General features: G+C 36.7%; 1 protein-coding gene across 10 annotated transcripts in view; it reads left to right on the plus strand.

The window, feature by feature from the left end:
- DLGAP2 (DLG associated protein 2) overlaps nt 1-18,659 on the plus strand; it is a 1,236,668-nt gene that overhangs the window by 1,196,440 nt on the left and 21,569 nt on the right. For all 10 annotated transcript variants that reach the window (XM_043984242.1, XM_043984239.1, XM_043984244.1 and 7 more), the window contains 2 exons: nt 81-166; nt 2,805-3,220. In XM_043984242.1, the coding sequence (XP_043840177.1) occupies nt 81-166; nt 2,805-3,220 (502 nt within the window). The remainder of the gene's footprint in view (nt 1-80; nt 167-2,804; nt 3,221-18,659) is intronic.

The following is an 18,659-nucleotide window of genomic DNA, read 5'->3' on the forward strand; positions in this document are numbered from 1 at the left end:
TATAATTAATTACAGTAAATGAACAAAAAATTAGCTTTTTCATGTTCAGTTCTACATTCACATCTTTTGTATTGAATTAGGTGGAAACAGCAACTGATTCTGATACAGAGAGCAGAGGCCTACGGGAATATCACTCTGTTGGAGTGCAAGTGGAAGATGAAAAACGGTAACTCAACCAAAAACAAAACAAAACTATATTATGTTTCTGAAGCAAGAGCTATTTGTTATAAACCTGTTTGTAAGCCCCTAGATCAGAGTGACCATCAATAATTCATGCTGTTTGTTTTCATATTTATGCTACTCAATTTATATCATTCAAGTATGACTTAACATTTGCCCTTGCCCAACTATTGTTTCTTCAGGAGGCAAGGAAATTATTCTTCCCAAGGTGATTTAACATTCCTGAAAGTCAAGAAAACTGATGATTCTATATGCCAAAGTCCTCTAGCCAAAGAGAAAGGATAAAGAGCCTATTGATACTGGAAATATTCATGCTTGACCTTGTCAAATGAGAAGTAATTAAGGCTAAGAAGAAGCCAAAATCCAAAACACAGTCTCAAGCAGCTCTTTTGGACCGTGGGAAAAAGTATATAAAGATATAATCCAAAAATACCAATTATGGTGATATATTTAGCATGCTAGAGGAAAGTAAAAGGTTAGCATATAGTTTTAAAAATAAAACATCAAGATAAATGTTGGCTTATGTAAAATACAAGAGAAAGAATAAATCTTAAGAATCAAAGAGATAAATTAGTATCCATTGTTTCTCCTGGTAAATTCTATCCTGGGTCCACCACTTACTAGCTGTATAACCCAAACTAAGTCTTTTAACCTCTTTAAGCCTCATTCTTCATCTGTAAAATGAAGGGATTGGACTAGATAATCCCTTAGGTTAGTTTTTGCACTGAATTGTTTTTATGATTTCTATAATCCCTAAACTTATTCCCACTTTATAGGATTTCTATTATAAAGCTCACAAATCAATAGATTCCCAAATACTTTTTCATATGAGGCCACTTAAACAAATGCTCACCTTTCACCCCTCGCAATACTGGGCATGCTGTATTCTATACCTGTTAAGTGGCCCGCTGTCAGGCCCTTTGCCTTTACATCAGGAAGCAAATAGTGAAAACAGCCTGCAAGTTAATCAAATACACCCATTAGCTGTTAATCCTTTGTGGATCCAGTTGATATGAAGCCAGTGCTTCACTCTAGTACTAAATTGTGGATGAAATAAAACACATACACGCATGTACTGTGTCCCTTTCTTATACGTATACTGAGTCCTGCAGACATAGTCAATGATGTGTGCTACATATTTGTCCAAGACTCAACTTCAAGCCATTTTCCACAAGTCACTTCAGCATCAGAATGGGAAAACAGCTTTCAATCAAAATAACTGCAATGGAAAGGTTGAAAATTATCTAGAGGAATAGAGTCAAGAATGTTTTTCTTCATGAACTACTTAATTATTTGATCATCCTGCTGAGAATAAATCAATGGGATGGAGGAAAAATGTATACTAAGAATGATGCTGTGATTGTACATATATAATCTATATCATATTGCTTGCTCTCTTGGGGAGCGGGGAAGAATGGGAAGGAGGGAGAAAATTTTGGAACTTATTTCTTACAAAAATGAATGTTGCGGAGCAGCTGGGTGGTGCAGTGGATAGAGCACTGGTCCTAGAGTCAGGAGGACCTGAGTTCAAATGCAACCTCAGACACTTGACACTTACTAGCTGTGTGATGCTGGGCAAGTCACTTAAGCCCACTTGCCTCACCAAAAAAAAAAATGAATGCTGAAAACTATCTTTACATGTAATTGGGAAAAATAAAATACTATTAAGGGAAAAAAGGAATGATGCTGGTGGTTTACAAAAGATAGTGTGAGCCAATGACATTTTAAGGCATCAGAGGCTATGTGGTATAGTAGAAAGAGCACTGGATATGAAGTCAAAGGACTTAGTTTTGAATTTTAGCTCTATAGCTTACTCCCTAAGTGACATTAGGGAGGTCTCAACTTCTGTAAGCCTCAGTTTTTCCTATCTGTGAAATAAGGAGGTTAGTATATTACTATTGTTGTTCAGTCATATCTGATTATTCGTGATCCTGTGGATCATAGTATGTCAATATTGTTCATGGGATTTTCTGGGCAAAAATACTAGAGTGGTTTGCCATTTCCCTCTTCAGTGGATTAAGGCAAAAAAGAGGTCAACTGACTTGTCCAGGGTCACAGAGTTAGTGTCTGAGGTGAGAGTTGAACTCAGATCTTCCTGACTCCAGACCCAGTACTCTATCCACTGTGACACCTAGTTACCCCAGAGGTTGGTGTTGATGACTTTCTTTCTAGTTCATTACCATTTTTGTATATAAAATCTTAAACATTATTTTCATATAAAAAATTTCAATAAACTTTTTGATTTATTTCTCATTGAATGGTGGGTATTCGAAGGGAAAGAAGCAGTTCACTTCTAGCATTATTTTTCCTACTATTATTTAGTAGGCTTTAAATATATATATCCCAGTTAAGAAAGTGAAATTTAAGCATGCTTGGCAATTAGAGTATTAGAGGGACATGCATTTCTCTCACAAATCAAACTGATGGGAAGACTCCAGCTAGATCACATGCAATTGATAAAAACATGAATTTTATCCATGCATGGTTGTCTTTGCAGCATAGGCATATTCATTTTGTAATAGTTAGGAACTCTTGTTCAGAGCTATGTGCATTTATGATGCTAGAGGAATACAACACATTAGTTTGGGTCAAACTTTCTGCCATTCCTCCTTTTTCTTTTCCAGGCATGGTCGGTTTAAACGTTCGAATAGTGTAACAGCTGCAGTTCAGGCTGACCTAGAACTGGAAGGCTTTCCTTCACACATTACTATGGAGGACAAGGGTCTTCAGTTTGGTTCATCATTTCAGCGACATTCAGAACCTAGCACTCCAACTCAATATGGCGCAGTAAGAACTGTACGGACACAAGGACTTTTCAGTTACCGAGAAGATTATAGGACCCCAGTTGACACCTCAAACCTTCCCCCACCTGATCCTTGGCTGGAGCCATCTATTGAGACAGTAGAAACTGGCAGGATGTCACCTTGTCGTCGGGATGGAACATGGTTTATGAAGTTACTGCACACAGAGACAAAGAGGATGGAAGGATGGTGTAAAGAGATGGAGAGAGAAGCAGAAGAAAATGACCTCTCTGAAGAAAGTAAGGATATTTTGGCATGTTATACTTTTTGGTGATAACAATCCTTAAGGGAAGCAAAAGAAAAAATTACTTTAATATAGTCCTTAAAGTCTTTAGATGTCTATAAATAATAATGTTATACTTTCTTCTTCTTCCTCCTAAGCAGGAGGAAAAGACTTAAGAGAAAGTCAACCTGTTGTTTGGTATTCATTACTTTTTTGAGGCAAATAAGTGGAAGTGGCCAAGGAGACAGTGTGGTGAAGTGAACAGACTGCTAGATTTGTAATTTGGAGCCAAATAACCAAGATTTCAATCTTGTACTGCTACTTACTACTTGTGTGACCTCTCCAGGTCAAAGTCTTCTCAGCTGTAAAATGAAGGGGTTGGACAAGGTGACCTCTGCAATCCCTTCTAACTTTAAATTTATGAATTTATAAACCTATGAAATTTTTTTCATGTTTTTGCTAGGATCATAAGATCAATTTATTTACTTGTTCTCTTTGATTTTAACAAGCAAGTAATTTGGGACATATTGATTTTTTTTTTAATTTGAAGGGTGCAAGATTTGTAAGAAACCTATAATTATCTATTTGAAGCCCAAACAACCAAATGAAAAGCAAAAGATGTAATCAATCAACTATACAATCAACAATGGACAGGCAGTTTGGCTGTTTTATGATGGAATACATGATAGATATGATTAACTTGACCAAATATTTTGACATCATGTCAACATAGCTTGAATGTTCTAAACACCCTCAGAATTTTTATAGCCTTAAATTAGGTTAAAGCTTCATCATGTAGAAAATCATATTGACATTTATTTTGCCCATCTGTTTTCCAGAAAAAGATCACTCCACCATTAATTTTTCAAAATTCATCCTTTATCAATTATTATTAGAAGTTTTTAACAATAATCTCTGTTCATAGACTAGATTTATTATGTAATATTTAAGTTTAACATCTGTCCCTACTAAAATAAAATAGATCATAGCTAGGTGATCCAATGCATAGAATCTTGAGTCAGGAATACCTGAATCCAAATCTAGCCTCAGATACTAACTGTGTGATCCTGAAAAATCACTTAACCTCTATTGCCTTAGTTGCCTCATCTGTAAAGTGAGAACAATCCTAACATCTACTTCTTGGGCTTTTATGAACATAAAATGAAATGACCTTTGTAAAAGTGCTTAACAAATATCAAAATACAATATAAATGCTAGCTAGTCTATTCTATTCATTTGTGCATTTGAAAATCAATAATCCTAATTTTTAAACTCTCATAAATTATTTTTCTGACCCCAAAGCATACCAAAAAATTATGTGCCCCCCCATCAATACATCATTCCAGATTCTGAGGCTCTAAAGTCTAACTAATCTATTTTAGAACATATTAGTATCACATTTTCTAGGTATCTATGATAAAATGTAATTTTAGCAACCTAGAAATGGAAGAGTCAAAATGAATTATTATATGAGGGCTCTGCATTTTTGCCTTCTTGCATATAGAGCACAATAGCCTTGGGAACCAAGAGATCAGAGAAAGTATTTTAACTCCTTTATTCTTACGTGTATTTTTGTTACATCATCTATTCCATATTCCTTTTCCAAGATTTTTATTAAGATAAAAGGGGAGGAAAATATTGGACCTAATGCCATTCATATCCTGTCTTTACATACTCATCTCGTGGTCATCAACTTCACTCATTCTTTCTAGAAGACAGCAGATGCTTAGTATCTGGAAACTGTCGTTGCCATGGTAAAGCATTTAAACCTCACTTGGATGATATGTACATGCATTTTTACAAGGGTCTAATGAATCTTAAAGTAACATTTGTTTTCCAAATAGCATGCATTTACATGTATCATCTAGTTGAGGTGAATTTAAAGAAGACATTTCCTGTCTTTTTAGTATGATAACGTTTTATCATGAACTTGCACTCCATTTTCCAATTTTTAATATACATCTAAACTTATTAAGATAATTTTTATTATTCTGTGGATTCTATAATCTCCATTATAAAAATAAAGCAATACATATGCATTAAATTGCCTAGGATGTTAGAAAATGGGGATTAAAGTTGTCAGCTTCAGTCATGTTTGTGAATTCTCTGCCTGGTGTTTTGTTTCATAGTCTTTTAGAAACTTAATCAAAGATCCGGTTATTTTTAAGCCATGATCTGTTTTTCACTTATTGTTTCTTAGGTAATAACCTTAGAAATAATAGAGAGTGAAGCTAATTTTCAGGAAGTCCTATGATAATTGTTTCTCTGTCTTACAGTACTGATACTTTTAGACACACAATTTTAAATCCATCATGACCTGTATTTAGGTGACAAAGTAATAATGTATATGTATTATATAAAATATTTAGCTTATTTTTTAAAAATAATTAGTGCCTTTTACTGATAATCAATGCTATGTACTTAACATGGGGTTTTATTTGTATTATTATTTCAACCGTCCACTTTGGGAATTTTTTTTTTTAATCAGGGCTTTTTAGGTTTTGTTTTTTATCTTAAAAATCTAAGATATTTATCAATATGTCTTTTCTCACTTAAAAATAGATATAATATAAAACTCCCATCACCCTGAAGTTAACTAACCAGAAGATTTAATTACGCAGAGTTATCACAGCCCTCTGCTTTTAGGGAAGATGCACAAATTAGAAGAAAAAAAGATGTTTGATAAAAACCTAAATTTTAAAGAATGATTTATAGCACATATCCTGGGGGTTAGTACTGATTATACTTAATCTCCTTCTTCTTAACTTAATATGGCAACAGATCTTGATGATGTGTCTCATATTTGAAGTTATGTCCTGTTACTTTGAATCCCAACTCTGCTCTTACCTAACTTAACATGAACCAATTTGAATTTAATTTCTGTTTGTGTAAGAGGAGAAGGTTGTATGAGATCATCTCTAAAGTCCACTCCAGCTCTAATAATCTACTGTCTCCCCACCCCCCATCTTATGTGTGTGTGTGTGTGTGTGTGTGTGTGTGTGTGTATACATGCTGTCCTTTCACTGGTAAAAGAAGAACTCATATGTGTATATACATGCATATATAGTTTTATATGTTTATATAATTGCAAAACTTTATGTGTGTGTATATCAGCCAAGCTTTTTAGATAAGTGATATGTAAGGCTGAAATGACACAAAATTCAAAATGGGCCTCACTCTGGTCTTTGAATGATTGACAGAATATCAATTCCTTACCCCCAGCCCTTTTTAAACAAATATATACATATGTGTATATATAGATGTGTGTATGTATGTACACACAGAGAGAAAGACAGAGACAGAGAGAAAAAAGCAGACCTTCCCTGGGTGGATTTGTTAATTTGCTTCAGTTTGAGAAGCAACAATTCCTTTATTGGGGTGGTTCAATGTTTTTTTTTTTCTATCCCATTTCCACCTGGTACTGGCTTACTAAGTTGTCCCATGAAAATTGTGTGTCATGGACACACAATATACCACTGAGAGTAAGTTACCAGGAGGCATATTTTTGTTCAACATAACTTTCTACCAAGTCTAGCCATCTAACAATGGAATGAGCTGCCCCATAAAGTAGCTAGCTTCTCATCACCAGAGGTATTCAAGCTGAAGATGGTGACTTTCTGCAAGATGCTATAGAAGCATATTCCTATACCCATGACACTGATCATAAGATGATATATCTTGACCAAGAGGGTGCCTTAGAGGTTATCTGTTAGTCCATTCCCCTCATTTAAGAATGAGAGAACCAGTGGATAAAGCACTGGCCCTGGATTCAGGAGGACCTAAGTTCAACTCCAGCCTCAGACACTTGACACTTACTAGCTGTGTGACCCTGGGCAAGTCACTTAACCCTCATTTCCCTGCAAAAATAATGAGAGAACCAAGGTTCAGAGAGATTAAGAGACTTGCCCAAGGTCAAACAGGTAATAAGTACCAGAGCTAGGATCTGAACTCAAGTCTGGTTTCTCCAAGTTCAGCAACTAAATTTCAGTGTTCTTTAACCTGACCATGCAATGTGTCATATTTGTGTCTGGTAAATTACTAGACTGTATGTTATCTTAGAACAGAGTGCACATCAATCATATATGTGACTCCACACTACCCAGCACCATTCATTCAACATAAGATTTCTCAATTGTTTTTAATGACTGAACATGAAGTCGTGTGCTGAAATGAATAGAGGCATTCACTCTTACTAGTAGTCTCAAATAACCAGAACATTGGAAAATCCCAGGATTTTTAATTAAAAAGGCTAGATTCAAATCATATAAACTGTACCACATAGACTAAAATTATCTTAATTTTATGTGTCTTTTCACATTTCCTAGTCGCACACTAAACTTTATCACATAATACAAATCAAATCCCCTCTTGTTGCTCTGGTTCCTTAATATGATCAATAGTTTCCAATTTAAAGATTAGAATATTTAGCCTTCAAACCCTACATTGACTAAATGAGAGACTTCATGGTAATCATAATAGACTTGAAATTATGTCTAAATGTGGCCAAATCTGTCAAAACAGATTTTTGTCCCACAAGCATGTGTGCAAAAGAAATTAGTGTAGTGTTAATCAGATCCAGATACCTGAAACTGCTTAATAACTATTTTTAAATAAGGAAAACTTTTAGCCAGAATCAAGCACAGAGCTATTGATTTAGAAACTTTTCAAGGTGAAAAAATAAACTAAAGTTATAACTCCAGGGAGTAGGAAATATAATTAAAACAAAAATGGATCTAGCATCAGACAAACTGGGTGTGAATCCTGGATCTGCTGCTTACTAGCTGTGTGATCTTGAACAAATCACCTAAACTTTCTGTGACTCAGTTTTCTCACTTGTAAAATATGATCCTGGTCTAGATAATATCATATAACCCATGCATGCCCAGAGTCCATGAAACTATAAATTAAATGGCTTATTAAATAAGAACTGAAATACTCAAATAGATATGGGAACTTGATATGGGAGTTCCCTCCAAATATGAAGATCAGAACCTATCCATGCCTCCCCATCCTATGAAAATCTTGTTCATATCTTCTTATTAGCGAGTCTACTTGATGTACTAGAAACCTGTCTAATTTTTTTCTTGTCCTTGTAAGAGGAGAAATTATAAATTCTAAACTAAGAATCTTTTCAAACTTTTTTGCTGGGCATGTTGACACACACTTGCAATGACAGCTCCTGGGGAGGCAGAGACTGATAGATCACTTGAGCTCAGAAGTTCTGAGTTTCAGTAAGGTTTAATCTGTCAAGTATCTCCACTAAGTCTGGCACCAATACAGTGAGCTCATAGAAGAGTGGGTCCACCAGTCTGCCTATGGAAGAATGAACCAATGTATTTCAAAAATGTAGACAGTCAAGCTTCTGTGCTGATCTGTACTAGCCATGCATGGACACTGTACTTAAATCCTGGACAAAATATAGAGCACTCAGAATAAAAAAAAAATTCTGTAAACTTTCCTTTTCATAAACACAATTTCTTTCCATGCAGAAATCTAATCACTCACACACACACACACACACACACCATAGGTGAATAATGAGGAGATAAGAAGGTAAACACAAACATCACCATCTTCAGTTTTACCTACAGCTAGCCCTGTTCACAGCAACAAATTATGAAACTGATAAGCAGTGACCAAAGTATTCACAAAGCAATATTCACAAAAATAAAATGGAGAAAGAGAGAGAGAGAGAGAGAGAGAGAGAGAGAGAGAGAGAGAGAGAGAGAGAAAGTGAATCAAGTTTAAGTATTCCTAAGGAAACTGAGCAACAACTCACTAGTTGACCAAGACCTTTCATAGATAGAAGTAAGATGGGAGCTTAAAGGACAATGTTCTCTCTTTGAGGCCACCAAATGATACTGAAGAAAGTTTAGTACAATACAGCAATCATTAAAAAAAAAAAGTTCATAAAAAAGAGGTCAATCCCCAAAACATCCTTCCCAAAAAAGAGTTATTCAAAGGGCAATTCAAACCGTATGTTTCATATAATTCACTTAGAAATCTTGAAAACAAAACAGATATTTCTGTGAAATTTCACAGCAAATCTAGATTGAATTAGAAATTGCTGAAAGGGTGGGAGAAACTGTGGTAGTTGAATAGGTTAATCAGGTGGCTTTGTAAATCAATAGTAAGAGGTAAATTTGTTCTTTAGATTTTATATTCTGATTAGCATCAGTCCTTGTCTTCACTTCTTGAAAGGACAGTTTTCTAAAATGAGGCAAAATTAAGGCTGTACAGTAGAAAGGAATAAATTGAATTTTTGCTTCAAATTCTTTGCAATTATAGGAAGCTATTTACACTGCAGGTATCATTCAAGGAATAGTAATGCCTTTTGCTATTAACAACCACATCAGTAGTGATGCTCTTTAACATTTATTATCTTCAAAGAAATATCCAATCTATATCATTCACAATTACTCTCTAGTCCACTAAAATAATATCATGATATTGCCCATCTCTTAATGCAGTGCTAAAGATTATAAATTGAAGTACTTTATATTACTACTTTAGTTGAATTCCATTTAAGAAGAATGTGAATAGTGGGGATTAAAGCTTCTAATTCTCTAAAACGGATTGACTTTTTAAATTACATTTTAAGGCAGTATGCATTCTAGAAAAAGGAAATATATTCATTAATTACAGCTGTATATTTCTTCCCTGATAAGTTGATTAGAACAAGCCTCTCCTTAAATTTGTTCATAAATCGTACATGTTATTTGGGATTTACAAACAGGAGTGCTCTATTGAAGGAACTATCATAGCACTCTGTTCAATTTTAGGTAGAACAATTTGAGAAAACTTATAAGAGGAAAGAGCCCTGGATTTGGAGTGAGATAAGCTGGATCTCAGCTTGGACATCTTCTACCTGTGTGACATTACAGAAGTTACTTGGAATAATTTTGTTATATAATTTCTTATGTAGAAGGGATCCCAGAGACTATCTAGCAAGCCCAATATCTATATCTACAAATATAGATATAGAAGATATAGTTTTATTTATATCTGTAATATAGAGATATAGATTTGTTAATATTTATAACATAGATGTGTTTATAGATATAGCTATCTATAAATATATTTATAGATAGATACAGTGTTGTTGCTGTTATTCTGATCTTCCTATTCACTTGGTAAACCAACTAATTCCTACATGGGCAACAAGTCATTATAATGTATTATCTTCATAGGACCTCAGACATCTTATAACACTATTTGTAGACTTCTGGATCTCTCAGTTATCTGATAGAGTAAGGCTTCATGCTAACTAACCTGGAGTGGCTCTCTCCTCTCTGACTTGTTACAGTACTACTTTCTATTGGTACTCCTCTTATCTGTCTGATAATACCTTTTCAGTTTCCTTTGCTGAGTCATCAGCCATATAACATCCCCCAAACAGTGAGTGTACCTCAAGGCTTTGTCCTGGACCTTTTCTTCTCTCATTATACTCTCTCAGTTATAAAATCTCAACTTTACACATGGATTCAATTAATTCCACTTCCACACCAACAACTATTCGTCATTTTGAACTGGATATTCTGAAAGCATCTCAAATGCAACATGCCCCAAATAGAAATAATTATATTTCTACCAAACCCATCCCTTCTGAACCACCCTTCTAATCACTCAGGTTCACAACCCTGATGTTATCCTCAACTCCTCATTCTCACTTCATATATCCAATCAGTTGCCAAATTTGCTGTATTCACCTCCACCTCACCTCTTATCTATCCCTTTCCCTCCATCCACATAGCTACCAATATCATTAAGGCTTGCACCTTCATTCAGATCATAGCATCACAGATCCAGGCCTGTAAGGGATCTCAAAGATTGGTGCAAACCTCAGCCTTGGATCACTGCCACCATTTGCCAACTTCACTCCAAACAGATGCTGCTGAACAAATATAGAGAAATTCATTCAACTGTTCTTACTGGGGCCACTACAAATTTATGTTATACAACTTTAATTTCACCTTAATTGCTACTAGGCAATGCTACTATACCTCTCTCAACAATTCACAACCCCACTCTCCACAGCAGCTCCTCCAAACATCTTCATTTCTCCCCAAAGCTTCCATAGTTTCCCCTACCCCTACCCTCTAACCTCAGAACCTTGCCTTATATTTTACAGAAAAAAATGAAATTATTGCTGTGAGCTCTCTCTTCTTCCCTCTTACTTTTAACTAATCATTAAGCTGCCTTCTGTCATCTTTCACACCTGTTTCACATTGTGAAGTGGCCTTATTCCTTACCAAGGCTAAATCCTTTACTTGTTCAAGTGATCCCATTCCATCCCATCTCTTCTAACAGACTGTCTCTTCTGACATTCCCACTCTTTCACTTATTTTCTTTTTTTTTAATAATAATAAACATTTTTATTTAAAATTTTGAGTTCCACATTCTATTCTTCCTTCCTTCCCTCCCCTCCCCTCCCTCCTCCCTGAGGCAGTAAGCAATCAGATATAGATTATGTATGCCTTTCACTTGTTTTCAGTCTTTCCCTGTCTACTGCCTATAACTATGCCTGTCTCCTCCATTCTGGAAAAAAAAAAAAAAACCTCTCACTTTATCTCTGCTATCATCCTATAGCCTTTCTTCTCTTTGCTGCTAGACTCAAAAAGACCATCTACAATAGGTGCCTCCCACCTTTTCTCCTCCCACTCTCTCCTTAACTCCTTACAATCTGGCTTCCAACCTTATCATTCCACTGAAACTGCTCTCTCCAATTATTAATGATCTCTTAATTGCCAAATCGAATGGCCTTTTCTCTATCCTCATTCTCCTTGACTTCTTTGTAGCCTTGGACACTATTGTTCACTGTCTCCTACTTGATACTTTCTTCTCTCTAAGCTTTCCAGACACTACTTTCTCCTGGTTCTCCTCCTACTTATCTGACCTTTTCTGGATCTTCTTCCAGATTACTTCCTCCAGCCAAACTAAGGGTTTGGTCCTGGGTCCTCTTCTCTTCTCCCTCTATACTACTTCCCTTAGTAATCTCATGGGTTTCCATTTCTGTGCTCTTGATTCTCAAATCTACCTATCCTGCTCCAATCTCTCTTCTGACTTTCAATCTCACATTGCCAACTGCCTTTCAGACATCTTAAACTGGATGCCCAGTAGACTCAATATGGCCAAAACTAAACTCATTATCTTTCCCTCTAAGTTCTCCCCCCCAACTTCTACCCTCTCATTACTGTAGAGGGAAATACTGGCATCCAAGTCCCCCATATTCACAACTTAGAAGTCATCCTGGACGCTTCACTCTCATTCTCCATAGTCAAGCTATTTGCAAAGCCTACCAATTTCACCTTTGTAACATCTCTCAAATATGCCCCTTCCCTCCTCTGACACTGCCAACCCCCCTGGTTCAAACCCTCATCGCCTCATGCCTGGACTATTGCAATAGCCTGTTGGTGGATCTGCCTCTCAGATCAAATACAAAATACTCCACTTGGCATTCAAAGCCCTTCTTATCCTAGCCCCCTCCTACCTTTCCAGTCTTCTTATACCTTACTCTCCAAGATGTACTCAATGGCCACTGGGACTGTTCCATGTACAAGACACTCCATCTCCTTACCCCAGGATTTTCTCTGACTGTTCCCCATCTCTGGGACTCTCTCCTTCCTCTATTCCGACTACTAACTTTCCTAGTTTCTTTTAAGTCCCCTCCTAAATCATATCCTTTACTGGAAGCCTTCCCCATCCCCTCTTAATTCTGGTGCCTAGCCTCCATTAATTGTTTGCTATTTATCCTGTATATAGCTTGGTTTGCATATATTTGTTTGCATGTTGTCTCTCCCATTAGATGGTAAGGTCCTTGAGAGCAGGAACTGTCTTTTTCCTCTTTTTTAATCCCCAGCACTTAGCATGACAATGTCTGGCACATAGTAGGTACTTATTAATGTTTATTGATTTCAAATATGGAAACTGAGTTCAGAGAATCTATGATCTCTTACCTGGATTATTGCAATACCCTCCTAACTAGTTTCTATATTTCAAGTCTCTCTCCACTCTTATATAGGAACCAAAGTGACTTTCCTAAAGTACAGGCCTGACCATGTCATTCTCCTACTAAATAAATTCTAGTGTCAACTTACCAACTCTAGGATAAAGTTTGTCTTCATCTGTTTGCATTCAAGACTTTTCAGAACCTCACCCAACTTATTACCCCATTATTCTCTGTGATCTGGCTATACTGACCTTCTTACTGTTACTCATTCACAACACTCATCTCTGATCTCCCATCTCTATGCCTTTGCACTGGTTGTGCCCTATGCTGGGAACATATTCACTCCTCAACTTTGCTTCTAAGAATTTGCTTCAAGTCTCAGCATAAGTATATTAGAACTTTCCTGACCTGTCCCCTTCCCTCCAGCTGTTAGTTCATTCCCAGGGGTAGAAGGGAAGGAGAGGGGGTGGGGGGAGTGCCTCCTGTAAACTTTATACATACCTATAAATGAACATATTTGTCTCCCCCCACCTCAGAAAATGTAAGTTTCTTAGGAACAGAGACTATTTCTCTTTTACATGTGACATCTAAGTAACACAAATCAAAAGCTAAATAGATATTTAGGGATTAATTAGCTGAGTCCTTGGTGAAAACCTAGAGAAGACATCAGCAGTAATTTCCTGTTATTGCTGAATAAGGTCAAAGGACCTAACATAGAATTTTGGTGGACATACTGAACTTGCCTGGATTTTTTTTAAGTGAGGCAATTGGGGTTAAGTGACTTGCCCAGGGTCACACAGCTAGTAAGTGTTAAGTGTCTGAGGATGGATTTGAACTCAGTTACTCCTGACTCCAGGGCTGGTGCTCTATCCACTGCACCACCTAGCTGCCCCTATTGTCTGGATTTTTAATACACCTCTATACCCCACCCCAACATGTTATAAGGGTATTAATGGAGGTGGGAATGAGCAGTGGTAATTAACTGAGATTACAGAATCATGCTTCTGAAAAAAAAGGTGGCACAGTGGAACACAGGACCTGAAGTCAGGAAGACTTAAGTTCCAATCTGGCATCACTCACTAGCTGTCTGACTCCAGGCAAGACATTTTACCTCTGCTTGCCTCGGTTTCCTCATCTGTAAAATGAGGATAACAACACCTACCACACAGGGTTGTTGTGGGGATCAAATGAGATCATGTTTGTAAAGTGTTCAGTGTAATGTCTAGCACATAAGAGATACCTACTTCATGAAGAAAGTCTTCCTCCCACCTCTTCCTAGGGCTCTCCCTTCACTCTTCACCCCCCAAAAAATTATTTTGTGTTTATTTGACATAAACCTATTTATTTAAGTGTCTCTTCTGTCAAAATCATCAGTTTCTTAAGATCAGGTATTGCTGAATATTTGTCTTTGTATCCTCAGTGTCTTGCATAGGGCCTGCCACACAGACCTTTAACAAATGCTTGTTGATTCAATCATTGATGAACATGAGGGGATAAAAAGTAGCTACTCCTGAATAAAGGCAAAGGAATAGGAAGCAAAATCATACATAGATTCTGATGTGCTACAGTAAAAAGCTGTGCTGTGCCATCCTCTGACTTACATGTGATGCAAAACTCATAGAAAGACACTTATGAGAATTATTAAAAATTTAGTAAATACCCTTAATGATAAATGCTAACAAAATTGGGTTTTTTAATTTATAACTGAGAAGACTAAAAAGATTTAACTTAATTCTATTCTATCCTAACATTATGTGAACATTGGGACAGCTACATGGTACAGTGGATAAAGCATAGGCCCTGGATTCAGGAGGACCTGAATTCAAACCTGATTTCAAACACTTGACACTTACTAGCTATGTGACCCTGGGAAAGTCACTTAACCCTCATTGCCCTAAAAAAACAAACAAACAAACATTATGTGAACAAAGGTAAGTTTTCTCCATCACCACATAGAAAAGCAAAGGGGAAGGGAGAGGATTGTCAAGTATAGTATGATGGCTTTGGGCTAAATATGAGGAATCTGAATCTGATACTACTCAGAGATGTAGTATCATTTTTTTATCACTATATCCAAGAAAGGAGCCACCTGCTGTCTTCCTTAGAGTACTGAAATATAGTTCTACATAAACATAAGGGTTTAATCTGGATGGTCTACTGTGAATCTGTCAAGAATCCTAGATTCTGTTATGTTGTAAAAGATTTTTTAAAAAGCAAATATGAGCCCAGTTTTCCATTTAAGAGCATAAATCACAGACTCCAAGAGTTTAAGGAAAGCCTAGAAGTCATTTTAGCCATCCATCATTCAAAGAAAAAAACCTTTTTACAAGATCACTACTAAATGATCATCACACCTCTGCGTGAATGGTTTTTGTAGTAGAAGAATTTTATAATTTTGCTAGAAGTCCTGGTACATTGGAAAGACACAGGTGCTTAGAATCAGAGGCCCTGAATTCCAATTATGTTTCTGCTATTTGGTACATGTACAACCTTGAGAAAAGCATTACATTTCTCAGTACCTCAGTTTTTTCATCTGTAAAATGAAAATGCTGGACTATATAACTTCTGATATTCCTTCTACTTCTAAAGAACATACCGTGATTGATAAGCAGCTCAAATTTTTTCTCCTCTTAACTTCTTCCTTTGCCCTAGTTTTGCTCTCTGAAACTGCTCAAAATAATTCTACTGTTTCTTTCACAGAATAGCCCTTCTTAGACCTTGCCTCTCAGGTGCCCCCTGATTCTCCCTCCTTCAAGCTCAGCATCTTTCAATCATCTCATTATGTGCACAGAGATAATACTTCCCATAGGTCTAGATGAGCACTTTCCAACCTTTTTGTGTATGCTTGGTGCAAACAAAATCTTGATGCATGTAAAGTTATATTGAATTTAAAACATTTAAAAAGAGCTTAGAAAACAGCATGTAGAGATTTAGAGCCACAGGATTTGGGTTTGAATACTGGATAAGTTACTATGTGACTTTGGACAAGACCAGGCCTTTGAAAAGAGGGTACTAGACTCTTTTAGTACAGAGGAAGAAAGAAATTAAAACAGCATAAAAGCCAGCATTAATTCAGGTTCAGTTGTCACAAGGTTCATATTGGAAACTATAGGCCATCTTGGATAAGCCCCCCACTAGATTTAAATTTGAAAGTTAGGAGGGAGGTATGTGGGAATGCTTCTTCTTTTCCCTTGGAGACAATCACCTCAGTGTTTTGTCTTTGTTAAACTATTTAAGAAAGGTATTTTGGTCTTTTGAAAGTATAATGATAATATTCTGGAAGACTACTGCCCTAGCAGGTATCTAAACTGAGTAAAGTTGTCAAAAAACAAAGAGAAAACAGTTGATGGGGTTGGAGGGTCAGAGGAAGTGAGGCAAAGTTTGACTGTGGTTGCTGAAATGAATGCAATTAACCTAGGATGAGAGAAGGAGGGCAAGAATGTAGAGACAGATAGATAAATGGGGTGACAACCCTTCCTATACACACATGCCTGTGTATCTCTGCCTCTCTAGTCTCATGTATCACACCAGCATTAGGAGATAGTAGAAAAGGGTAGAGGATAGAAGTCAGGAGACATAGGCTTGAATGCCATCTCTGCCACTGACTTTCTTTGTGACCTTAAGCAAATTATTTCCCTCCTATGAACTTCAGTTTCCTCCTCTGTAAATTTAAGTCTTTGGACTGATTTGCTAAGGTCCCCTTAAGCCTTAAAGATATAGTATTATATGATTCCAGCACTGAGTCTGAGAACCTGGGGAAAGGAGCAGAGCCAATTACAAGGGGGTTGATCATTCATTGGACATAGGATATGTCATACCTGCTCTGTGAAGGAGAAGAGACCTGGGATTACCCTTCAGACAAGGTACAAGAACTAAGTGGGTAGTCTGAAAGAGGGGAGAGGTGTTCGGAAAGGAAAAAGACAAAGAGTAAATACCATGCATGTAGGATCTTGAGAAAGATGGCATTTGCCATTGAGTCACTTGGCTACTCAATAAGCTAGGATGAGATACTAACATAGGACACTAAGTTCAAAGCTGAATCACACTGAAGAACAGAATTGTTCTTAACAACCAGCTAATCAATATGCTTTAGGCAAATGGAGCAGGAAAGAAATATTTCAAAGATGAGGGTAGACCAAGGGTCTGGTGCTGTAGGGATCTCTTGGAGAAGTGTTAAGGAGATATCTGCAAAGTCAATGAAAGGTAACCAAAAGACTAGGGAGGGAACCTTGGGGTCATGGAGGTAATCACTTTCTTGGCCTAGGGTTCCAGAACCCAGTGCAATAGAAAGGAAGGTCAGGGTAGCTGCATGGAGTGCAATTTGTCTCAGAGACAGAGGAGGTGATCTGAGAGGCCACACTCAGGAAATTGCTATAGTTTTAGCAGAAGCTGAAGATCCCTCAAGACCTGAAAATAATGCCAGCTTCACTCTACTCCAGGCTGAAAGGTTGCATGAATATCTCTGCCTAGCATTCGTTCAGTCCCAGAAGGGAGAGACATAAAGACTAAGGATAATATATAGGGAGAAACAAACCAGTACCCACTGGTACTGGTGATTAGTTTTCCTGCCTCAAGGCTCTTCTCCAATTCATCCTATCTGTTACCCAAGAGATATTCCTCAAGCACAGGTATGCCCATCTGGTGCCCTATTCAATATACTACAGTAGCTCCCTAGTACCTCCAGGATCAAATGTAAAAAGGAGAAAGTGGAAAGAGTGAATATATCAAGACAACAAGCTTTCGTCAACTTGGGAACTCTCTCCGCTTATACAGGATACAACCTATCTATAAATTAATGACAATAACAATCACTGATGTTTATAGAGTACTTTAGATATAGGCCAGGCCCTGTGCTAAGCACTATATATACATATACATATATATATATACATATATATATGTATGTATGTATATATAATATCTCATTTGGGGGCAGCCAGACTGTGCAGTGGATACAACACCTTCCTGACTCGATCTAATGCTCTATCCACTTCACTACCTTACCTGCCAAAGTCTCGGTGAGGTAAAGTGAGTTGAATATGATTATCCACCTAGAGGTAGATCTTCCTCAAAGTCAACACTGTTTCATGCTGGAAATGTTGAGACCTGAGCCCTTTTCTTCAATTTATGATTAACTGGCCTGAGCAAGTCACATAACTTCTGCATGACTTGGTTTCTTTATCTGTAAAATGGGGATGATATAACCTGTTCACAATTTACCATACTGTTACAAGGATAACTTTGTGAAGATATTTTTAAAATAACCTGAAAGTGGTTTACAAACATAAGGTAGTGGTGTTCTAATGGAATTAGGTGACAATACTAAAAGAAGGAAATACTAAGTTCTTTACTAAAGTACTTTCCTATATTTTCTTCTTTTCCCGATAATAATGTTATATCTCATCTGAATCCAGAGCCAAAAATTTTTGCATTCTAAAAGCAATGAAAAATTCCTGAGGTTTCTATTATTTTCCTAAACTAAATCCTTGCTGAGTTCTAAGAATAG

The sequence above is a fragment of the Dromiciops gliroides genome, chromosome 2 (genome assembly GCF_019393635.1).
Source record: "Dromiciops gliroides isolate mDroGli1 chromosome 2, mDroGli1.pri, whole genome shotgun sequence".
Lineage (NCBI taxonomy): Eukaryota > Metazoa > Chordata > Mammalia > Microbiotheria > Microbiotheriidae > Dromiciops > Dromiciops gliroides.